This window comes from Sander vitreus, unplaced genomic scaffold (assembly GCF_031162955.1).
Source record: "Sander vitreus isolate 19-12246 unplaced genomic scaffold, sanVit1 ctg287_0, whole genome shotgun sequence".
Lineage (NCBI taxonomy): Eukaryota > Metazoa > Chordata > Actinopteri > Perciformes > Percidae > Sander > Sander vitreus.
In genome coordinates, this window is record NW_027595442.1 from 7,501 (window position 1) to 33,071 (window position 25,571).

The 25,571-nt window shown below is 45.0% G+C and overlaps 1 protein-coding gene across 1 annotated transcript in view; it reads left to right on the forward strand.

The window, feature by feature from the left end:
• LOC144513565 (neural cell adhesion molecule L1.1-like) overlaps positions 1 to 25,571 on the forward strand; it is a 95,064-nt gene that overhangs the window by 4,522 nt on the left and 64,971 nt on the right. Inside the window, exons 2-4 of the mRNA XM_078244674.1 lie at positions 16,990 to 17,190; positions 21,150 to 21,252; positions 21,608 to 21,777. Coding sequence (XP_078100800.1) covers positions 17,055 to 17,190; positions 21,150 to 21,252; positions 21,608 to 21,777 — 409 coding nt within the window. The 5' untranslated portion in view covers positions 16,990 to 17,054. The remainder of the gene's footprint in view (positions 1 to 16,989; positions 17,191 to 21,149; positions 21,253 to 21,607; positions 21,778 to 25,571) is intronic.

The window sequence follows — 25,571 nt, forward strand, 5'->3', positions numbered from 1 at the left end:
TAGGAAAACACGACAGCAAATATGAAAACACTTCAACAAATCATAAAACACAACAGCAAATATGAAAACACAACAGCAAATAGGAAAACACGACAGCAAATTTGAAAACACAACAGCAAATATGAAAACACAACAGCAAATAGGAAAACACTTCAACAAATCATAAAAAGTAGGCGCTTTTCCGTGTTTTTCACCTCTCCTTCCTGTTAAAAGACAGACAGTCCGACTGTCCAATCAGGAGGCTCCGTCCTCTGCTAGATAGGCCCTACCTTTTCCAGTAGAAGTTAATACCGTTTTGCTTTCCTATTTGCTGTCGTGTTTTCATATTTGCTGTCGTGTTTTATGATTTGCTGTTGCGTTTTTCTATTTGCTGTTGTGATTTGCACTTCAGGGCCACAGTAGAGACACAATACCTGAGACACAATATCTGAGACACAATACCTGAGACACAATATCTGGGACACAATATCTGAGACATAATATCTGAGAAACACAATCTTCCATCACTCAGAGGACTCCGAATAAACCCAACCACAACAGGTAGCAGCTTCCTCTCTCAGACTGAATCTGTCCCTGAGGTGGAGACTCTGGTGGAGGACCAACAAGCTGTGATCCGTTGGGATGTTTCTGTCTGCAAACTGTTTCCATCCGCAGCTGATTTTATTCCACATCTTTGTCAATATGCCAATCATGTCTCTTCTGCAATCACCTGGATCAATATCTGTCATTTTACAGTAAATTGCACGAGAGGAAAGACTTGCACGCAAACCTGAATCAATCAGTCAAACAACAGGAAACCTATCCTGTTTACACTCTCTGTTTCCAGCTTCTGAAATAAGAGACAGAGCTGCTCTTATTGACTCAGGTTAAGAGAAACTGATCGATTTGTATCAACAGCGATTTCAGTCATTGCGCTTTAAGAGGAAATACTAGAAATACTACAGGCAAAACCATGGCTTTTCAATCTGGAGTTTGGGCTGATTTTGCTTCCATAGCATGTCTTCTTTCAGATTATTGGGAAAAATCATCCAAAATGCACATTTATTTTAATACACTTTGTCTGTTTGTGTTTGTAGATGTCTCTAAATTCAACAAAAGTTAGCATTAGATAGTGCCTCATTTGCATATTTAAAAAATTAAAATTTAAGACAATAATTGTCTAAAGAAGCTGCACCAAAGGGAAAAAGAAATGTTTCCTTAAAACAGACTGCAGAGAGCCAGGTGGGACACAATGGAGATATGTGTGTGCGTGCGTGCGTGTGTGTGTGTGTGTGTGTGTGTGTGTGTGCGTGTGCCAGGGAGTGGCAGCGGGGAGAAAGCGAGAGAGGGAGGGAGGCATGGAGGACGGAGTGGGGGATGGGAGGAAAGAAGGAGGGGCAGTGTGGGGGATGGTGGAGTCAGGGGGTTACCATGGTGACGGGGGAAGACGGAGAGGGATGGGAGACACACATACACACACACACACACACACACACACACAACCACACACTTACCCACGATGCAAACTGACATTTCACCTACTGATTGAATAATATGATAAGCATCAAATGTCTTTTAATTTATACCTTCCTTCCTGTGAGAAGAAGAGGGAGGAGATAAGAAGAGAGAGATAGAGAGAGAGAGAGAGAGAGAGAGAGAGAGAGAGAGAGAGAGAGAGAGAGAGAGAGGGAGGGAGGTTCTCTGAGTTGAGTGGAAATAAAGAAATGTGGTCTGCCAGCTGGTAGAGATGTTACCTGGAGACAGAGTTGTTTCCCTTTCGATGGGCAGAGAGAAAGACTTACTTTAATATAATATTTAACTTCTTTGTACGGTATCCCTGAGAGCTCAAAAATATGCATGCGTGCATGTGTGTTTGTGTGTGTGTGTGTGTGTGTGTGTGTGTGTGTGTGTATGCGTGAGTGTGTGTTCGTGAGTCTGTGTGTGTGCGTGAGTGTGTGTGTGTGTGTGTGTGTATGTGTGCGTTAAGTGTGTGTGTGTGTGTATGTGTGCGTTGAGTGTGTGTGTGTGTGTGTGTGTGTGTGTGTGTGTGTGTGTGTGTGTGTGTGTGTGTGTGTGTGTGTGTGTGTGAGTGTGTGTGGGCTGTAGAGAGGCAATGAGTGTGTGATGATCATGGTGAAAACATAATGTGGTTCTCTCTCCAGGAGGGTTATTGCCTCAGGCCTCGCTAAGTTAACAGCCGTGTAATCAACCAACCCGTTCTCTCTCCAACTGGTCACAGACTGACTCTGGGTCAGTGTCTCTCAGTGAGAGGTAACGTTCCCTTTAGCGTCTGTACTGTAGAGAGTAGTATTTAGAGAGACAAGAGTAGAGAATAGTATTTAGAGAGACAACAGTAGAGAGTAGTATGTAGAGAGACAACAGTAGAGAGTAGTATTTAGAGAGACAATGGTAGAGAGTAGTATTTAGAGAGACAACAGTAGAGAGTAGTATGTAAAGAGACAACAGTAGAGAGTAGTATGTAGAGAGACAACAGTAGAGAGTAGTATTTAGAGAGACAATGGTAGAGAGTAGTATGTAAAGAGACAACAGTAGAGAGTAGTACAGAAAGTGGTTTTACCCTGCACGTTGAAAAATGATGCTCTAGCTTTTTCAACGCTTTAGACACAGATATGGAAATAATAATGATGTAAAACTGCAATTCTAATTGTAAAACGTCACATTTTCTTGTGGAAGAACTCCTTAACGCCCTGCCTAATATCTGCACCTATTGGGTAACATCAACTGGCGATCATTCTGCATGTGTCTGAGGCTTCATCTCCACCGCTACGTTATGGTTTATAAAGGAATATCTTCTGCTATGTTTCCCCCTCTCATTCCCCCTGCTCTGGTGTTCCCCCCTCTCATTCCCCCTGCTCTGGTGTCCCCCCTCTCATTCCCCCTGCTCTGGTGTTCCCCCCTCTCATTCCCCCTGCTCTGGTGTTTCCCCCTCTCATTCCCCCTGCTCTGGTGTTTCCCCCTCTCATTCCTTCTGCTCTGGCGTTTCCCTTTCTCATTCCCCCTGCTCTGGTGCTACATTTGGAAACACTTCTGAGCCGTTTTGGTTTGGAATCTGCGGGGTTGTGTTTCAGTCTCAACGGCCTCAGAAGCAGCACGTGTTGTGTTTTAACGGCGATGGTTAACTGAGCCTTCACACACGTGATGTATGATCAGGTATTGATCGACAGAAAACAGAGGAACGCTTTACTGTCAGACGCCGAGGCCTCGCAGCATCTGACTTAATCTCTGATAATGTTGAGGATTTTATTTCATTAAATTAGATTAATAAATTACTGTCTAGGTAGACAACATATTAAACTACAATCCTTCTCTCATATGACCTGTGTCATGTTGATATTTGACTCTTATTGTCTCTCAGATTCATTTATAGTTACATCATATCTTTCTCTAGTGGCCTCCGCTGTGTGTCTCTTTGTGAAGGCGCTGATAGATGACTGGCTGGGAGTTGTATTTACCGCCCTGAGCACTCTGTTTCACCACGGCGTTCACAGCTGGAGCCAGCCGGCCTCAGATCAACCTAAGGGAGCCCAGCCAGGCCAGGACGCTGTTTATCCAGCAACATACGGCACTAATGACCGTCAGTGTGTGTGTGTGTGTGTGTGTGTGTGTGTGTGTGTGTGTGTGTGTGTGTGTGTGTGTGTGTATGTATGTGTGATTTGAGTATGAAAGGTGTCGGGTTGCTCTCTCACACACACACACACACACACACACACACACACACACACACACAATGATGTAAGGAATGGAGACAGAAAAGAAAGACAGAGTGAGAAGACAACAGCGTACCTGGTTCCAGGGAAATGTGTTTATGGAGTTCTTGAGTAATTCATCAAGAGTGTGAGTAAGTGTTCCGTTCAGTGTCATAAAGCCAACGAGTGGGTCACTTCACCAGAAACATGTCTGTCTCCAGACTGAAGATGTTGAAACCCGTCTCATATTTGTCTGCAGCGGGCGTCAAAAAGAAAAGCTGGGGAACTGACGTGGAAAACCTCAGATGTTAGTGTCTGTCAGACAACAACATGGTCATTGATACGGTTACACAAAGAGTCCTTTTAAACAGACCATGGATCAGGTTGTTTCCTTCAGTTTTCAATATGTCTGTTGCCAAGAATTTCAACGGATATTTAAAGGAACTTTTAGAGGGGAAATTAAAGGTTAAGAAAGGTTTAAAAGGCGACATTTCGTGGGGCATTTAAAGGGGCAAAAAGGGGGTTAAAAAAAAGCATTTAAAGGAAGATAAAAAAAAAAGAACCCTGATGATGTCATCGTGATGTCAGCCTGCTCTAGAAACAGGAAGTGGAATTTGACAGAAATGGGGGAAGTCTTAGGAAGATGCTTTGGAGTTGCATTTTAGGAAATGTAGGAGCCAGTGTTTGAGTTTGACTCACACGTCCTCCATTGTCATGGCAACGCACAGTAATGGCTAGAAGGATGTTTTACTCAGTGGTGCTTTATTAAAATGACATTTACATTAAATATTCATGAGGCATGAACACACACACACACACACACACATACACACACACACGCACGTACGCACGCACACACAGCGATGAAATTACTAGAGCTTGTGAGAGAGTAAAATCTGAATCTGCAGTGTAACCAGCAATATTTCTCCGTCTGTTTTCCTCTGAAATACACAGTCATCAGTGTGTAGTATACAGTAAGTCATTAGTGTGTAGTATACAGTCAGTCATCAGTGTGTAGTATACAGTAAGTCATTAGTGTGTAGTATACAGTCAGTCATTAGTGTGTAGTATACAGTCAGTCATCAGTGTGTAGTATACAGTCAGTCATCAGTGTGTAGTATACAGTCAGTCATCAGTGTGTAGTATACAGTCAGTCATCAGTGTGTAGTATACAGTCAGTCATCAGTGTGTAGTATACAGTCAGTCATCAGTGTGTAGTATACAGCTGTTGGTTGTTTGGGGCTTTTATTCTGTGAGATATTTTGGGTACGATGGTTCTGGAGAAACACAGGAGGACGAGCAGTCGTTCTACAGACATCATAATATGAATAATGAATAATGAAAGGAGGTGAAATGAACTGGGAATACTCCTCATCTTAGTGTGTGTGTGTGTGTGTGTGTGTGTGTGTGTGTGTGTGTGTGTGTGTGTCTGTGTGTGTGTGTGTGTGTGTGTGTGTGTGTGCATCTCTAATCTCGCCCTCCACACTTCCTAGTTCTTTTCCTGCAGATCGGAATCTATCAATGAATTAATTTCTTGCTCTGTCGCGCCCAATCCGTCCACCTAACCCCCCCCCCCCCCCCCAGGCCTCCCAATAGACCGGCCCACCTGCCCCCTCTCCTTCTGGCGGTCCACCTGCCGCCCTTTTAAGCCCTCAGGGCTCAGGGGGAACAAAGCGAGGAATAGTGTGTTTAATGTGAAGCGGTTCAGAACAGAGACATGCTGCAGGGTCTGATCTCTGAATGAGATGTACAGCACAGATCACTTTCTGCCCCTCTAGTCTAAGCACTACTACTACGATCCCTCCAACTCAGTCTCAAAGTCTCCTTTAGCGTCTCCGACAGCCGCAGGGAGCTTCTGATCGTTGAGGACTGGCCGGTTAAATCCGCCATCCTAGACACAGCGAATCCTGCAGACTTCCCGTGCTGAGGAGACCCAGACAAGCGCTCAGCGTCTGCAGACAGCTGCAGACTTGTACCGGTGGTGTGGACGTGCCGGCGGTTTCATTCTGGAAAAGTGCCTGCATGTTTCCATGACGATGCACGCAACAAAGTGACTGCATGACCGATAGAGCAGTCTGCAGACGCCGAACCTATGTCCAAGTCTGGGACCAAGAAGTGCTTACGAAGTCCCAGGAGTGGAGTATTTAGGATTTCCTAACCGGAGATAAGATAGGATTCTTAAAGTTGGTGAGGATTTACTTGTCTACATTGGGAAAAATCCCATCTTAGACTCTTCCTTTCTTAACTTAAGACTTAGGATATTTTTTGTGATTCAGCCGCTGACTTCCTGCACCTCTTCAACTCTACATCTCTTCCTCTCTGTCGGATTTAATTCAAGAGGCCACAACGCATTAGGGACGATGAAAAGTGAACAATACTGCGGTTAAATGTCTTTGTGCACCGTCAAAGCTGCCGAGCAGGTCAAGAGTCTTTGAGCTACAGCTGGATGAAGACACTCAGACACACTCGGCCCTCTTTACATTTCATTCATCAATGAGCCCTCCCCCTCTTTAATTTAGCGCCACAGCAGGAGCTCCATGAATATTCAAATTAAAGGAAGTCCTCATTAATTACAACCACAGAGAAAAAACAACCAGGAACAGCAGGAAGTTAACTTAGAAAGCAGGGAGAACAAGGAGGACTTCCAGCACTGTAGCCTACAGTTCTTTTTTTTTAGATACATATTTTATTGTGTTTTTTTATATTTAGAACATACAGAACATACAAATACAATTGAACAAGAACAAAAACCCTCTCCCACCCCCCCCACCCTCTGCGGTCTCGAGCAAAACAAACACATAAACAAAAACAAAATCAGAAATCCCACCTTGCCTAGTCACTCTCCTCTAGTTCTTGTGATGCTGAGGTCATAAGGACTGATACTTGTGCTGCTGTGTTTTTCCATAGGTCTATAGTAGATGATTTGGCTTTGTTAATCCTTGCAGTAGAGAGCTCAAGCATAACTATGTCCAGAAAATACGCCAACCACTGTTTTATACAAAGTGAGTGGGGGGGGGGAGCCAGCGTTGAGCTATCATTTTCTTGGTTGCAGTTGAGCCGGCTAGCCAAACTTTCCTCTGTCTCTCAAGCAGGTGTAATTAGAGTCATCATTAAGTAACAAAACAATCGGGGCAGTAGGAAGTCGACATCCTATCACATCAGATATTATTGATGATGTTTTATTCCAGAACTCATGCACCTGTTCACACTCCCAGATCATGTGCAGGGAAGTTCCAGTTTGTTCAGGTTGACAGAACGTACAATAGGGAGTGGGAATGACTTTAGAGACGTATCTCTTCTGAGGAGTCCAATATGTCCTATGATATATGTTGAAGTGGATCTGCTGGTGATTTGGGTTCTTGGAGCAATAGGAAATATTGTCCCAAACTGTCTCCCAATTAATTGCGTTCCCCTCAGGGCACAGTTATCTCTCCCATTCCCTTGCTATTGGGAGTTCTCCTATGGATATTTGCATCAGTTTAGCATAGATCTTGGACGCTAATCCTCTTACAGGAAAATTAACAAACCATTTAATAACTTGGTGCACCTCAAGACTGTTACCCCATGGTACTCCATAACATTTTAGGGCTGATCTTAAGATACAAGAAGAAGGATGTCCTGGGGACCTCAAAACTAGCTTTTAGGTCTTCAAAACTCAACATGCCTTTCTCACTGAATAACTGGTTTACAGTATAAATGCCTCTGTCACTCCACAGCTTACAAGCTGTAGCCTACATTTCTTAAGAACAGGGTCAATCTTTTTGTTGAATAAGGCTTTAACGCCTTTGAGCACCTCAGTAATTCTAACTACCAAACTATCAGCCTCCATTTCACCCAGAAGTAGTGGCGGCGCATGGTCCGCTATGCTAGTTTGGGCTGATGTTTTTCTAGGTGTTTGGCATTCTTAAGTCTCTGGTGTTCCACTTTCTCCTGCCATCTCAAATATGTCTAAGTCTCCAATTAAATGTAAACATTGTAGCGTGCTACAGGAGCCAAGGTGGCGAGCTGCTACTCGTGACCAGCAGAGTCAAGGTTTAAAGCTGTAGTGCGTTGTTTCTGTCTCTCCCATGAGTAAGTAGAGAAGGAGGACACAGAGGATTAAAAAAGCATGATGGACTCTTCAGAAGAGGCAATTATCTTCACTTCTTTTATTATTATTATTTGCGCGCGACAGTTGCTGGACGCCACAATCTTCTGAACATACTGAGAGATCCAGAGAGAGTTGTGTGGAGCTGATAATCTTAATTAGATTTGTAGCCACTCATTTGGCTTGAATGTAACGGATGTTCATTAATATAACAAAGTTCTAACTAAAGCTTTAATCTTGTGCTGTTGCTGTTGTTTTTATTCTGTTTCCGGGTCAGAAACCACTGCAGCGGTGCAGGGATAGCTAGTTCAAACCTACAGAGCATGTGGAGACGTGTAACCGGAACTTACCTTGTTAATACCTGCAGGAATCCCCCAGTTACTGATGGGGTTCTCTAGCTCTGGTAACCGGGAGGAGAAGGTGTTAACATGGCAGCTGAGAAACATTACATTAACACAAATATAATCAGATGTGTTACTGTTATTGTTATGAGAAGTGAAGTATCCTGGGACATTTTCATCAGCCATCATTCACTCTCTGTCTGTCTGTTATATTTCTGTGAACCCCGACCGCTGCTCGTTATCTTCCCTTGAACGCCCCGCTGCTCTGTTTGGATCATTTATTTTGTAAAAGGTAACAGCAGCCGGGGGCAGGGATGTCTGTCTGTGTGTGTGTGTGTGTGTGTGTGTGTCAAGAGTCGTAATTGCCAACAACAGCAGACTAGATGGGTGAGGATCTGACAACAATAAGATCTGAAATGGGGGTCATGTAGGCTATGTTTCCTGTCTTTATGTGTGTGTGTGTGTGTGTGTGTGTGTGTGTGTGTGTGTGTGTGTGTGTGTGTGTGTGTGAGTGTGTGTGTTTTGGGGACAGGTTGCGTAATTATTAGATGAAGGAGGGGGTCTACATTAGCCAGCTGTCACTCCTCGCCCCTCACCCCGTCTGTGTGTGTGTGTGTGTGTGTGTGTGTGTGTGTGTGTGTGTGTGTGTGTCTTGCTGGTGTCAGCTCATTTGGACCAGTTTGAACCTGCAGTTTGACTGAAGACTAAACCAGCTGATTTAATGGACACATCTGTCAAACAGAGTTCCTCAACAAAGAATCAGGCAATCCTTCACTTTAAATCTTGTGTTTACCAGAGATGTGCTCACAATCAGCGCCACATTCAATCTGCATCACAGAATTTAAAGAAATGCAATGAACTAGAAAATGCATGTGAATGTGTGACGGTTCTGCCTAAACACACAAGAAGAAGGTGAAGAAGAGGAAATGTGGGAGTGGTTGTAATTGTATTTTTGTCTGTATTCTCTTGTTGAGTTCTGAGTTTTAATGTGTGTATATTGTTGAGTTTTTTGTACTTTGTTTAATGTATTATCTATTGAGTTTAATGTATTTTGAAATAAAAAAAATAAAAAAAAAATATATATATATATATATATATATATATTTTTTTTTGTAATTTACTTGTAATTACTACTAATATAATGTATTGTAATTACGGACGGGCATCGCGAATTAGCTTCAGCTGTAAATGCTGTGGTTTGTAGTAGAGATTTCTATTTGCAAACAGATAACCTGAAATGAATAAATCATTTCTAGGAGACACAGTTAGAAAGCTCCAGCGAGAGGAAAGGAACGTCTTGTGCTTTAGAGAGATCACCTTGAGTTTCTCAAAGTATTCCCATAAATGGAGCCGCAGCCTGATTTAAAGGCTTCCGAGTGCCTGTCAGTTATTTTTAGAGTGACTGTGAGTTTTTCAAAGAACAGAGCGGATTATGAAAGGATTTCATGAGCTTGATGATCAACCCACGGATGAACATGTAATCCCTCTCTGCAAGAAAAAACAAGAAAGGACCAAACCTGGGAGGTTTTAAGGTCGTTCAGATGAGAACGCGAGAACGCGAAACTGTGGCGTTCGCCACACGCCCGCCCGTTGCAAGAGTTGAACTGTGTCCACCCATGCTCTGCTTTGCCACGCCACAGTCGCATAAGCCACTGCTAATGCTTGCTCTTCGGGGAATTACTGGAATTGTTTTTGGAGGTGGCGAACGGTTTTCCAGAAGTACCTTGGTGCCGACCGAAAGTCCTTCTCCATGTCTTCTCCGAACTTCTCCCACACACGCTGCTTTGCCTCTTTCACGGCAGAGGCTGCAGCACTTCGGGCCCTTCGGTACCTTGCAACTGCCTCCGGAGTCGTCTGGGATAACATATCCCGGAAAGACTCCTTCTTCAGTCGGACGGCTTCCCTGACCACCGGTGTCCACCACGGTGTTCGTGGGTTACCGCCCCTTGAGGCACCTAAGACCCTAAGACCACAGCTCCTCACCGCAGCTTCAGCAATGGAAACTTTGAACATTGTCCACTCGGGTTCAATGCCCCCAGCCTCCACAGGGATGCACGAAAAGCTCCGCCGGAGGTGTGAGTTGAAAGTCTGTCAGACAGGGGCCTCCTCCAGACGTTCCCAATTTACCCGCACTACGTTTACCCGTTTGGGCTTACCAGGTCTGTCCAGAGTCTTCCCCCACCCCCTGACCCAACTCACCACCAGATGGTGATCGGTTGACAGCTCCGGCCCTCTCTTCACCCGAGTGTCCAAAACATATGGCCTCAGATCAGATGAAACGATTATAAAATCGATCATTGACCTTTGGCCTAGGGTGCTCTGGTACCAAGTACACTTATGAGCATCCCTATGTTCGAACATGGTGTTCGTTATAGACAATCCATGACTAGCACAGAAGTCCAACAACAAACAACCACTCTGGTTTAGATCAGGGAGGCCGTTCCTCCCAATCACGCCTCTCCATGTGTCTCCATCATTACCCACGTGCGCGTTGAAGTCCCCCAGCAGAACTATGGAGTCCCCGACTGGAGCCCCATGCAGGACTCCACTCAAGGTCTCCAAGAAGGCTGAATACTCTGAACTCTTGTTTGGTGCATATGCACAAACAACAGTCAGAGTTTTCCCCCCCACAACCCGCAGGCATAGGGAGGCGACCCTCTTGTCCACCGGGTTAAACTCCAACGTAGCGGCGCTCAGCCGGGGGCTTGTGAGTATCCCCACACCCGCCCGGCGCCTCACACCCTGGGCAACTCCAGAGAAGAAAAGAGTCCAACCCCTGTCCAGGAGTATGGTTCCAGAACCAAGACTGTACGTAGAGGTAAGCCCCACGAGATCTAACCGGTAGCGCTCCACCTCCCGCACAAGTTCCGGCTCCTTCCCCCACAGAGAGGTGACATTCCACGTCCCCAGAGCCAGCCTCTGCTGCCCCGGTCTGGTCCGTTGAGGCCCCTGACCTTCACTGCCACCCATGTGGCAGCGCACCCGACCCCAGCGGTTCCTCCCACAGGTGGTGGGCCCATGGGATGGAGGGATGTCTGCCACGTAGTTTTTTCGGGCTGTGCCCGACCGGGCTCCGTGGCAAACCCGGCCACCAGACGCTCGCTGACGAGCCCTCCATCTGGGCCTGGCTCCAGACGGGGGCCCCGGGCTTCCTCCGGGCAGGGTCACTTCATCCCTTCCTCGATTTTTCATAGGATTTTTGAACCATTCTTTGTCTGGCCCCTCACCTGAGACCACTTTGCCTTGGGAGACCCTACCAGGAGCACCAAGCTCCAGACAACACAGCCCTCAGGTTCATAGGGACACACAAACCTCTCCACCACGATAAGGTGATGGTTCCCGGAGAAGAAGGAGGGGGAAGCGGCGAACCATCCAAGCTGTGTACAGTAAGGATGGGACGCTGTTGACCTCAACTGAGGAGGTAATAGGGCGGTGGAAGGAGCACTTTGAGGAACTCCTAAATCCGACTAATACGCCCTCTATGGTAGAGGCAGAGCTGGAGGATGAGGGGGGATTGGCATCAATTTCCCTGGTGGAGGTTGCTGAGGTAGTTAAACAACTCCACAGTGGCAAAGCCCCAGGAATTGATGAGATCCGTCCAGAAATGCTTAAAGCTCTGGGTGTGGAGGGGTTGTCTTGGTTGACACGCCTCTTCAACATTGCGTGGAAGTCTGGGACGGTGCCTAAGGAGTGGCAGACCGGGGTGGTGGTTCCCCTTTTTAAAAAGGGGGACCAGAGGGTGTGTGCCAATTACAGGGGTATCACACTTCTCAGCCTCCCCGGTAAAGTCTACTCCAAGGTGCTGGAAAGGAGGGTTCGGTCGATGAGTCGAATCTCAGGTTGAAGAGGAACAATGCGGATTCCGTCCTGGTTGTGGAACAACGGACCAGATCTTTACTCTCGCAAGGATCCTGGAGGGAGCCTGGGAGTATGCCCAACCAGTCTACATGTGTTTTGTGGATCTGGAGAAGGCGTATGACCGGGTGCCCGGGAGATACTGTGGGAGGTGCTGCGGGAGTACGGGGGTGAGGGTCCCTTCTCAGGGCCATCCAATCTCTGTACGACCAAAGCGAGAGCTGTGTCCGGGTTCTCGGCAGTAAGTCGGACTCGTTTCAGGTGAGAGTTGGCCTCTGCCAGGGCTGCGCTTTGTCACCAATCCTGTTTGTAGTATTTATGGACAGGATATCGAGGTGTAGTCGGGGTGGAGAGGGGTTGCAGTTCGGTGGGCTGGGGATCTCATCGCTGCTTTTTGCAGATGATGTGGTCCTGATGGCATCATCGGCCTGTGACCTTCAGCACTCACTGGATCGGTTTGCAGCCGAGTGTGAAGCGGCTGGGATGAGGATCAGCACCTCTAAATCGGAGGCCATGGTTCTCAGCAGGAAACCGATGGAGTGCCTTCTCCAGGTAAGGAATGAGTCCTTACCCCAAGTGAAGGAGTTCAAGTACCTTGGGGTCTTGTTCGCGAGTGAGGGGACAATGGAGCGGGAGATTGGTCGGAGAATCGGCACAGCAGGTGCGGTATTACATTCAATTTATCGCACCGTTGTGACGAAAAGAGAGCTGAGCCAGAAGGCAAAGCTCTCAATCTACCGGTCAGTTTTTGTTCCTACCCTCACCTATGGTCATGAAGGCTGGGTCATAACCGAAAGAACAAGATCCAGGGTACAAGCGGCCGAAATGGGTTTCCTCAGGAGGGTAGCTGGTGTCTCCCTTAGAGATAGGGTGAGAAGCTCAGTTATCCGTGAGAAGCTCGGAGTAGAGTCGCTGCTCCTTTGCGTCGAAAGGAGCCAGTTGAGGTGGTTCGGGCATCTGGTAAGGATGCCCCCTGGGCGCCTCCCTAGGGAGGTGTTCCAGGCACGTCCAGCTGGGAGGAGGCCTCGGGGGAGACCCAGGACTAGGTGGAGGGATTATATCTCTAACCTGGCCTGGGAACACCTCGGGATCCCCCAGTCGGAGCTGGTTAATGTGGCCCGGGAAAGGGAAGTTTGGGGTCCCTTGCTGGAGCTGCTACCCCCGCGACCCGACCCCGGATAAGCGGAAGAAGATGGATGGATGGATGGATGTTTTTGGAGTGTGGTCTAGACCTACTCTATATGTAAAGTGTCTCGAGATAACTTTTGTTATGATTTGATACTATAAATAAAATCGAATTGAATTGAATTGAAGTACACGATCGACGCGCAAATCAATGAACAACAGACTGAGTCTTCTGTTTGTGAGTTCCCTTAAATATAAACAGTTACTTGGTAATAGACAGCAGAGTTACCAGACATAGAGGAGTTAACAGACATAGAGGAGTTACCAGACATAGACAGATGAGTTACCAGACATAGACAGAGACCAGGACATAGACAGAGGAGTTACCAGACATAGACAGATGAGTTACCAGACATAGAGGAGTTACCAGACATAGAGGAGTTACCAGACATAGACAGAGGAGTTACCAGACATAGACAGATGAGTTACCAGACATAGACAGAGGAGTTACCAGACATAGACAGAGGAGTTACCAGACATAGACAGAGGAGTCACCAGACATAGAGGAGTTACCAGACATAGACAGATGAGTTACCAGACATAGAGGAGTTACCACAAATAGACAGAGGAGTTACCAGACATAGACAGATGAGTTACCAGACATAGAGGAGTTACCAGACATAGATAGAGGAGTTACCAGACATACACAGAGGAGTTACCAGACATAGACAGAGGAGTCACCAGACATAGAGGAATTACCAGACATAGACAGAGGAGTTACCAGACATAGAGGAGTTACCAGACATAGACAGAAGAGTTACCAGACATAGAGGAGTTACCAGACATAGACAGAAGAGTTACCAGACATAGAGGAGTTACCAGACATAGACAGATGAGTTACCAGACATAGAAGGAGACCAGGACATAGACAGAGGAGTTACCAGACATAGAGGAGTTACCAGACATAGAGGAGTTACCAGACATAGACAGAGGAGTTACCAGACGTAGACAGATGAGTTACCAGACATAGACAGAGGAGTTACCAGACATAGAGGAGTTACCAGACATAGACAGATGAGTTACCAGGCATAGAGGAGTTACCAGACATAGACAGATGAGTTACCAGACATAGACAGAGACCAGGACATAGAAAGAGGAGTTGCCAGGACATAGACAGGGGGGTTCTGCTTGGCAAACGGCACAAGACTGGATTCATCAGGTAACTTTATGTTTGAACCTAAATTATGCTATAGATTTAGGAATATGCTAATTTAGCTATCAACAATAACAGTCTGGGGTTAGGAGAGACTAGGATTACCACTGTGTGTTATAAATTGACCTGTGATTAGGAAGATATGAAACACAGTCAGCTGATGACATTCAGTTGCAGGGATACTGCACTGCACAGTATCTCCATGGTTAACACACATTGATCGCATGGCGTTTACTCGCCGAGTGTTGTCCGCCTGTCTGCTCACATGAGGAGTGCATTAAGCCACTGCTAATGCTTGCTCTTCGGGGAATTACTGGAATTGTTGTTGGAGTGTGGTCTAGACCTACTCTATATGTAAAGTGTCTCGAGATAACTCTTGTTATGATTTGATACTATAAATAAAATCGAATTGAATTGAATTAAAGTACACGATCGACGCGCAAATCAATGAACAACAGACTGATTCTTCTGTTTGTGAGTTCCCTAAAATATAAACAGTTACCAGGTAATAGACAGCAGAGTTACCAGACATAGAGGAGTTAACAGACATAGACAGAGGAGTTACCAGACATAGACAGATGAGTTACCAGACATAGACAGAGACCAGGACATAGACAGAGGAGTTACCAGACATAGACAGATGAGTTAACAGACATAGACAGAGGAGTTACCAGACATAGAGGAGTTACCAGACATAGAGGAGTTACCAGACATAGACAGAGGAGTTACCAGACATAGACAGATGAGTTACCAGACATAGACAGAGGAGTTACCAGACATAGAGGAGTTACCAGACATAGACAGAGGAGTTACCAGACATAGAGGAGTTACCAGACATAGACAGATGAGTTACCAGACATAGACAGAGACCAGGACATAGACAGAGGAGTTGCCAGGACATAGACAGCGGGGGTTCTGCTTGGCAAATGGCACAAGACTGGATTCATCAGGTAACTTTATGTTTGAACCTAATTGATGCTATAGATTTAGGAATATGCTAATTTCTCCTAACCCCAGACTGTTATTGTTGATAGCTGTGTGTTATAAATTGACCTGTGATTAGGAAGATATGAAACACAGTCAGCTGATGACATTCAGTTGCAGGGATACTGCACTGCACAGTATCTCCATGGTTAACACACATTGATCGCATGGCGTTTACTCGCCGAGCGTTGTCCGCCTGTCTGCTCACATGAGGAGTGCATTAACCCCCGCGGAGCCACATGACTACACAGGCCAAGTGTTGCTCAGCACATGAAAAGTCCGATATAGAGTCAATGACAGTGATTGATTCCAATAATTTCCGGGTAGAAACAAACAGCAATGGTCGATTCTACAAGTCAGAAGATTTTTGAAAAAAGTCGGACTATCACAAGAAAATGGTTGGAATATTTTGATGGAAAAGTCTGAAGATTTTAGAAAAAAGTTGGACTATTTTGCTGTGATTGGTCAGTGTGTTTCAGCATCTCCGAGTCTCCTGAAATCTCCGCTGTTGTTGCACTCCGTTAGAGCCTGAGACTGACTGATAAAAGCCTCTAATCCAAATACTATACCGCCGGGGCATGTTTCAGCAGGAATGTGACTCGAAATTGGGGTGAAATTAATAACATTAGCAGCCATGATTACAGCTTTCCCTGGCGTTAGCATGTAGCTACTTGTAGTTAGCAGTAACGTTAGATTGTAATGGAATAAAGCAGAACTTTCTACCATCAGAAATCACAGGTAAAAGCTTCTAACCCAAAGATTACCCACCAGATATGTTTCAGCAGTAATGCGACCCAAAGTTGGGGAGAAATTAATAACATTAGCAGCCAAGATTACAGCTTTCACTGACTTAGCATGTAGCTACATAAACACAGCAGTAGCCTAAAAATAAAACTGCAATAGCTGCCTGGACCAATCATAGAAGCCCGGCTTGGTGTTACGTGACACCAGTACAGTCCAGTTGGTTATCTGAGGTTTTTAGTTCAGGGGGAATTCCCTGAAGTAAGTTCATCTCATTATTTGAAGCTCTGGCCACGTTTACCTTGGGAATCTGACATTGTTACATGTTCACCCCAACACTCAGCTGTCACAGTCACTGTTCATCAGGGACAAAAGAGAAGATCTCTCTCTCTCTGTCTCTGTCTCTGTCTCTGTCTCTGTCTCTCTCTCTCTCTCTCTCTTTCTTTAATGTGATTAGCAGAGATGTTTCCTGCTGCCGCGATCTGATTTGTCTTCATCAGGATGACCTCACACACACACACACACACACACACACACACACACACACACACACACACACACACACACACACACACACACACACACACACACACACACACACACACACACATACATACACACACACACACACACACACACACCTACCTTGGAGTTAATTATGAATTTTTATTTTGTAGGTCAACACGAACTCAGATTTCCCATTGGAGTAAATTAATGTTTGTCTTGTTGTGAGATGATTTATGTTTGATGATATTAATGATGTCCTTTCTTTCTTCCTCCCCCCCATCTCTCCTTTGTTCTCGGGTCAACCTTCCTCCTCCTCTCCACACACACACACACACACACACACACACACACACACACACACACACACACACACACACACACTCTCTCTCTCTCTCTCTCTCTCTCTCTCTCTCTCTCTCTCTCTCTCTCTCCCTCTCTCTCTGTCTCCAGAGGGTTGAAGTGTGTGTTTTGTGTGTGCCTGGTCGTGTGCGTCCCTCTGGATGGGACATTGAGAGATGTGTGTGTCACAGCGTCAATGGACGGATTTTCGGGCACCGTGCCCCCCCACCCTCTCCCTCCTCCTCCTCACTATGTCCTTGCTGTCGTCCATGCCGCCGCTGGCTCAGGGTGCCATCAACATCCCCAAAGACTGTGAGTATTAACCCTAACCCTAACCTCAACCCATACCTGTCTCTCTCCCTCTTTACAAAGAAATGCAATGTTCTTTAAACAAAATCCTCAATGTCAACACATTGAACAATATCTGTGAAAGTGCAGCACTGTAATCACTATGTATTCTAGTATTTATTATGTATTTATTACTCAGCAGCACATTGACTGCTGCTGTATAAAAGCATGAAGATCCTGGTAGGGAGGCGGTCGGGGGGGGGGGGGGGGGTTTGACTCATGTCGTGAAGAAGTTAAGGAGAAAACACAAGTCTTTCACCAGGAAACAGGTGATCATGTCCTGAAGAAGTTAAGGAGAAAACACAAGACTTTCACCCAGGAAACAGGTGTTCATGTCCTGAAGAACGATCTTTTTTCTTTATGAATTTGATTATGAAAAACAATTTGGTTCGCTCTCCAAATCTATGAATTCAAATCAGGACGGATCAGATCAGGTTACCTCAGGACACTTTACAGATAGAGAAGGTCTAGACCTGCTAAATAATTTACAGAGAAAAAAGAGCGTTCAAGTGTCTGCAAGGTCATCTTCATTCTGCGCTGAAATGATTGAAAACAGGAACTACTTAGTTAGTGATGCATCTTTACTTCTTGTCTAGTTTATCTGTCCGTTTGCTCCGGTCTTTTTTTCAAAGCCTGAAATGTTGCATGTGGAGAAACTTAATATTTGAACAGATTTACGTAAGTGCAAAAACAAACACATTTCTCCAGACAATCAGGTTTACAGAGAGCTGTGGTCCCAGAGGTTAGGGTCAAAGGTCAGCAGGATCAGCTGGGACGTCCCAGAGGAGGAGTCGAGTTCAGATTAACCTTCAGATCGACCTTCAGATCTGAAGGGGCGGAGAGAGGAGGGGGGAGAGCGAGAGAGGGGAGGGGGAGGGAGGGCGGGAGAGAGGGGGACGGAGAGGGAGAGGGAGGGAGAGAGGGAGAGGGAGGAAGGGAGGGAGAGAGGGAGAGAGGGGGAGGGAAGGAGGGAGGGAGAGGGGAAGAGGGAGGGAAAGGGAGGGAGGGAGGGAGAGAGGGAGAGGGAGGGAGAGAGGGAGAGGGAGGGAAGGGGAGGGGAGGGAGGGAGAGAGGGAGAGAGGGGGAGGGAGGGAGGGAGATAGGGAGAGAGGGAGGGATGAAGGGGAAGATGTAAATGGATCTGAGACGCCATCGTGTCTGAGTCAGGAAACAGAGGGAGGAAAGAGAATCCTTTAGATGATAAACATTTAACATTTAAAATACTGTGTATACTCACTTGTGTAGTGCGTATATTTCGTCCGCTCGGCTTGTTTTCTCACTAAGTGACGGCAGTAGAGTGGTACTTATTGGAGAAAAAAACATGTATCTATTACATTTGTATAGTTTGTGTTTCACCGTTTCAATAATAACCACTGCAGCTTCCTCGTCGCCACTTTAACAAGTTTCAAAACGTTTAAGAGCTGCATTCTGGGACTCGCAGCGCTGACTTTGGACAAACTACATCAGTGTAAATGCACTTTGTACTCAGAATAAAGTAGGAAGAAAATAATGTAACGTGTTTAAGCTCTTGGATCACAGAATCAACCTCTGGATGTGATCATGTATCAATGTACCTCTTGTGTTTTACATTTCTAACGTGTGTGATTCTAACATGTGTGTATCTAACGTGTGTGTGTTTCTAACGTGTGTGTGTGTGTGTTTTAACGTGTTTCCTCTCACTCTCTTCCCCTGCTTCTGATTGGACGAACAGACAAAGTGCAGAACAGTAAGTGACTCTCCTTGTGTCATGTTCACCGGCTGTATCACAAAGACCTATTGACTGAATACAACAACATGGTTAAGGAGGCGAGGACATCTTACTTTGCTAACCTCATTTCTTCCAATAAACGTAACCCTAAAGTCCTTTTTGAAACCATCAACAATATTGTCAATCCTGCTCCTCCTGAAGTGCCAGTGTTTTCAAATAAGGACTGTAGTGACTTTCTCTATTTCTTTGTAAATAAAATGAGTGATGTCATAAATAGCATTATCCCTTCTACTACTCCATATTCGGTTCACTCGATCCGGCCACCAATCTTGAACTGTTTTGCTCCGATCTCGCTACAAGAACTCACTGATCTGGTTAGCAGTATGAAATCTTCCTCGAGCCCAGTAGATATTATTCCAACTTCCTTGTTTAAAAATGTTTTTGGGTCTCTGAGTACTGGGGTTCTCTCTATACTCAACAACTCTCTGCTGTCTGGTTGTGTCCCTTCATATTTTAAACATGCAGTTGTTCAGCCACTACTAAAGAAAACCAACCTGGATACATCAACTCCTGCAAACTATAGGCCCATTTCCAAGATGCCTTTTATTTCCAAAATTTTAGAAAAAGTTGTTGCTAAACAGCTCACTGCTGTCTTGAATACACACAACATTTTAGACAAATTTAAATCTGGCTTCCGTCAGAAACATGCAACAGAAACCGCTCTTCTTAGAATGTCCAATGATTTATTAATGTCCTCTGACATGGGTCAATGCTCGGTTTTGGTGCTGCTTAGCGCAGCTTTTAATACAGTGGCTCATAACATCTTGCTTGATAGACTTAAGCACTGGGTTGGTATCTCAGGGAGCGCCCTGGATTGGTTCACCTATTATCTTTCAGATAGAAGTTTTTCTGTGTCAGTTGGTCCCTATTGTTTAGAAACTTCTGCCCTTTCTTGTGGGGTGCCTCAGGCTTCTGTGTTAGGTATGATTTTATTTGCATTGTATATGCTTCCCCTGGGACATATAATTAGCCAATTTGGAGATAGCCGTTATGACTTCTACGCAGATGATATCCAGCTGTATGTCTCTTTTAACCCGGAATTGACTAACAAAATGTTGGAATTGCTTAAATGTTTGACTTCCATCAAGAATTGACTGACAAACAACTTCCTACAGCTTAATGAAGATAAGACCGAAGTTCTTATAGTTGCTCCGGACACTACAGCTTCCAAGGTTATTCAGCTCTTGGGGTCTCTTTCTTTAGCAGTACAGTTCAAACTAAGATATATTGGTGTTATATTTGATCATAACATGTATTTTGATCAACATATCAATCATTGACCTGCACATGTTTCTTTCAATTAAGAAACATTGCCAAACTTAGAGCTGTTGTTTGTCCAGCAGGATGTCGCACATCACTACAATTTTATATGCATTACATTGGCTCCCGATCAAGTTCAGGATCCAATTTAAAGTTGTTCTGACTTATAAAGCTTTGCATGGTCTGGCACCTGTTTATATCTCTGGCCTGCTCCATCCGTACACTACTATCAGGTCCTTCAGGTCTTCTAACCAGGGACTAGACCTGTTTATATCTCTGACCTGCTCCATCCGTACACTACTATCAGGTCTTTCAGGTCTTCTAACCAGGGACTAGACCTGTTTATATCTCTGACCTGCTCCATCCGTGCACTACTATCAGGTCCCTCAGGTCTTCTAACCAGGGACTACTGGTGGTCCCACGCACTCGTTTAAAAACTAAAGTGACCCTTCTTACTGGCTTACGTTCTGCAGTCTCTGTGGAAGCTTTTAAAAAGCAGCTGAAGAAATATTTGTTTAAATTCACTGCTGACTCATGTTTGTAACTTTGGGTTTTAGGTTTTAATCTTTTAAATGATTTTCGTTGGTTGGTTATTTTTTCCTTGCTTATTTTCTGTTGGATCTTACTGTATTTTTACAAATGTGTATCATGTGAAGCACTTTGCGACTTTGTCTGTAAAAGGTGCTATATCAAATTAACTTATTATATTATGATGATGAACCAGTGTTTGACAGCAGAATCACAAATCTGTTGTATCGCTGTCTGTCTACAAACAAATCACCAATATGTGTGTCTGTTTGTGTGTGTGTGTGTGTGTGTGTGTGTGTGTGTGTGTGTGTGTGTGTGTCTGTGTGTGTGTGTGTGTGTGTGTGTGTGTGTGTGTGTGTGTGTTCAGTCTCGCAGCCTCCGGTCCTGACAGAGACACCGGTATCGCTCACCGCCTTTTCTACAGAAGACATCAACCTGCCCTGTGAGGCCTCCGGGAACCCCACGCCCACGTATGTACACCTGATAGAGTGTTTCTGTTTTTCTGTGTGTGTTGGTGTGTTTCTGTGTGTGTTTCTGTGTTTCTGTGTATGTGTGTCTGGCCTTTCTGTTGGCATGACAATAAATGTTCTTTTAATAAAATCATCTCTCTTGTTTCCTTCCCTCCCTGCCTCTTCTCTTCTGTCCTGTCTGACTCACAACCTGATTTCCTCTTCTCTCTAATTTAAACCTCACTTTCATTATTTTGAATTATATGTGTTTACCACGTTGGCATCTTCGTCCTCGTTCATGTTTGATCCTGCGGAGAATCCTCTCTCTGTCTGACTGTTCATGTGTCTTTGAATCTCTTTCTCCTCTGCTGTGTAGTTTCCGCTGGGTGAAGGACGGCGAGGTGTTCGGCTCGGAGCGTAAAGAGTCCGGGACGCTGCGAGCCAAAGACGAGGTTCCTCTCAGCTCGTATGAAGGCTTGTACCGCTGCTACGCCTCCAACAGCCTGGGCACCGCCGTGACGCAGAGCATCCAGGTCATCGTGGAGGGTGAGACACCACAGATGCATTCTGGGAGAGGAGAATAAAACACTCTCCATTGTCTGCATTTCTTTAAACCAATCCCCACGGTCCTGGACGGCACTAAGCTCCAGATGCAGTGATGGTGGCTCTGCTAAATAGTCTCAGGAAGGAACTTGTTTTGGTGGAACATTTGCACCTCGCAAAAGAAAACTCCTCATCCAATATTAAATGAAGTTAACTGTTGACACAACCCAGTAACGTGAGCTATTTAAATGAGCAAATACATGGTTAAACCTCATTGGCTCTTACCAGTGTATCTTCGTGTGTACTTCATCCACAGCAATCCCACCAATCAGTCCCAAAACCTCCCAGTTAGAGAAGAAATTATCTAACATATTCTTTATAAAACCTTCCAGTTAGAGAGGAAATGATCTAAAATATTCTTTATAAAACCTCCCAGTTAGAGAGGAAATGATCTGACATATTCTTTATAAAACCTTCCAGTTAGAGAGGAAATGATCTAAAATATTCTTTATAAAACCTCCCAGTTAGAGAGGAAATGATCTAACATATTCTTTATAAAACCTCCCAGTTAGAGAGGAAATGATCTGACATATTCTTTATAAAACCTCCCAGTTAGAGAGGAAATGATCTGACATATTCTTTATAAAACCTCCCAGTTAGAGAGGAAATGACCTAAACATATTATTTATAAAACCTCCCAGTTAGAGAGGAAATGATCTAAACATATTATTTATAAATCTTTACAATCATTCCCTGGAAGAACCAAGCAGGTCTGCCTTGTTGGACCGTCCACATCTTCTTCATAACTTTGATATTTTCAGTGTGTAGAGTTCTGAGAAGAGAACATCTTTATCTGGAAATGTTCTTCTGTTGATCCAGACTACTACCGTCAGTAACTCAGTGAGGTTGAGTGAGGCCAGCTGTTCTGCTCTCTCCTCTCTTGTTACCGTGTCAACCATTTCCTGGATACAGAGCTGTGACGTCTCTCAGTCGGTCCGCGGTATTGGGAAGATGAACTCACTCTGGTTAGAGCAGAGGATCTTTAATAGCTATCTTACATATTTCTACAGCACATTAAACTTCAGATTAGATTAGTTTAGATTCAACTTTATTGTCATGGTGCGGAGTACAAGTACAAAGACAACAAAATGCAGTTTGCGTCCAACCAGAAGTGCAAAAAAAGCAGAAATGTGTAATGTGATATTCAAGTATAGACAGGACAAGACATATACTGCAGTGTAGACAGTAGTGTACAGTTGGTTTACAGAAGGTAGTTTAGAGTAATATAAATGAAATATAAATATGTGCAGTGTATTAGCAGTTACCTTATAAGAGCGGAATAAATATGGCTATGTAATATGAACAATGTATGAACAACATGTACAGATATGTGCAATGTAGCATATTATAATATTAGTAAAAAATAATATAGATAAATGCAGTGTATTATATGAAAAACAATAAAATATGGATATTCAGTATGAACCATATAGACAGATATGTATAGTATGTACAGCTATGTGTAGTGTGGTAACAGTACCACACTATAAGAGTAGTGAGAATAAGTGTATGTGCAGGATGAATAGTATGAAGAGCAGTAAAATATGGCTATGTATAAGTGTAGTTACAGTATGTACATTTGTAAATAAATAAATAGAACACTATGGGTTGGATAGGGGGTTTGGGGGCTTAGTTGGTTGGTTGTCACCAGGATGCAGAGCAAGAGTTCAGTAGGGTGACAGCCGCAGGAAAGAAGCTTCCTCTGAACCTGCTGGTACGGGTGCAGAGAGACCTGAGATGCCTCCCGGAGGGGAGTGGGGTGAACAGACTGTGGTTGGGTCAAGAACAGTCTGTGATGATGCTGCGCACCTTACGCAAGCATCGCTTGACCTGGATGGTCTCGATGGAGGGGAGTGAGGAACTGGTGATGCGTTGGGCAGTTTCAGCCCAGTCTCACGGCACTTCGTGAAATGGTTACGTTATTGAATCTATTGATTCATGAACAGGACACGATTATGTCGTTTTTTTTCGTATGGTGATTACAAATTTTAATTTAATGTATTTAAATGGGAAGCATATTTCGTGATCACAGCACGACAACCGTAGGGAGTAGTATGAAAAGCCGAAAATAGTAGGGAGGTTGGTCGGGGTGGTGGATGGGTCAAACAATACAGGACTTTCACCCAGGAGACCGGGGATCGCGTCCTGCGTGTTGCAGTTCCTTTCCACGTTATTCTCTTCCTAACCACAACCGTCCCGTTGTTGTCAGCGTGTCCAGGGTGTGACGGTTCCTTTCCCAGTTCTTCTTTTCCTAACCTCAAGAGAGAGATGTGGACACCCAGAAACTTGAAGCTGGTGATACGCGCCACCTCAGTCCCATTGATGAGAATGGGGATGTGGGTGCTACCTTTAGACTTCCTGAAGTCCACAATGAACTCTTTGGTCTTCTTGGTGTTGAGAGCCAGGTTGTTGTCAGTGCACCACGATGTTAGGTGCTGGACCGCCTCCCTGTAGGCCGTCTCATCATTGTTGCTGATGAGACCAATCACCGTAGTGTCATCTGCAAACTTGACAATGGCGTTGGAGCCATGTACAGGTGTGCAGTCGTAGGTGAAGAGGGAGTAAAGGAGAGGGCTCAGTACATATCCCTGTGGTATGCCGGTGTTCAGGGTGATGGTTAAGGAGGTGTGATTATCTAAGCTTAGGACGTCCAGAATCCAGTTACAGAGGGAGGTACTGATGCCCATTTCACTGAGTTTGGTGATCAGTTTGGAGGGGATGATGGTGTTGAATGCTGAACTAATGTCAATGAACAGCATTCTCACATAGGTGTTGCTATTGTCAAGGTGGGACAAGGCAGAGTGAAGTGTCGAAGAGATGCCATCCTCTGTGCTCCTGTTCTGATAGCAGGTGAATTGGAAGGGGTCCAGTGAGGGTGGTAAGCAGGTTTTGAGATGGGCCAGGACCAACCTCTTGAAACATTTCACAATTATGGGGGTGAGTGCAACTGGAAGGAAGTCATTAAGGTTTGTTGCAGTGGAGTGTTTTGGCACCAGCACGATGGAGGTGGTTTTAAAGCACGCCTTCATGCATTAATCCTGCTCAGTGCCGCACACACATCGGTGGTGGAGAGTGTGAGGGGCTGGTGATCTGCAGAGACTACAGCATTGATGGCCACCTCTTTGTTGTCCCTATCAAAGCGGCCATAGAAGTGGTTCAGCTCATCAGGCAAGGACGTGTCGGTGACAGAGGGGGTGGAGTTAGTGGTTTTGTAGTCTGTGATGGCCTGGATGCCTTGTCATATGCGTCGGTGGTCAGAGTTTTTCCTGAAGTGATCCTCAATCCTTAGCTTGTGGTTGTGCTTGGCCTTTTTGATGCATCTTTTCAGGTTAGCCCTGGATGAGCTATAGACTTGAGCATCACCTGATCTGAATGCGATGTCTCGTGCCTTCAGCAGGAGTCTGACCTCACTGTTCATCCATGGCTTTTGATTAGGGAAAGTAGTAACCCGTTTAAGGGTGGTGACACTGTTGATGTTTGAGTTGATACAGTCCAGAACGGAGGAGGCATATGAATCAATGTCCGTGTGGGAGTCATGGGTTGCCTGAGTTGCGAAAACTCTCCAGTCCGTGTTTTCAAAACGCTGCTGAAGTGCCGAGTCAGCTCCCTCTGGCCACACTTTCACTGTCCTTACTGTTGGTTTCACATGTTTGATGAGTGCTTCCTGTCGGGTGTATGATATGTAAACTAAACTGTTTTTGTTTGTTTATGCTTGTTTGATATAAACAAGCATATTA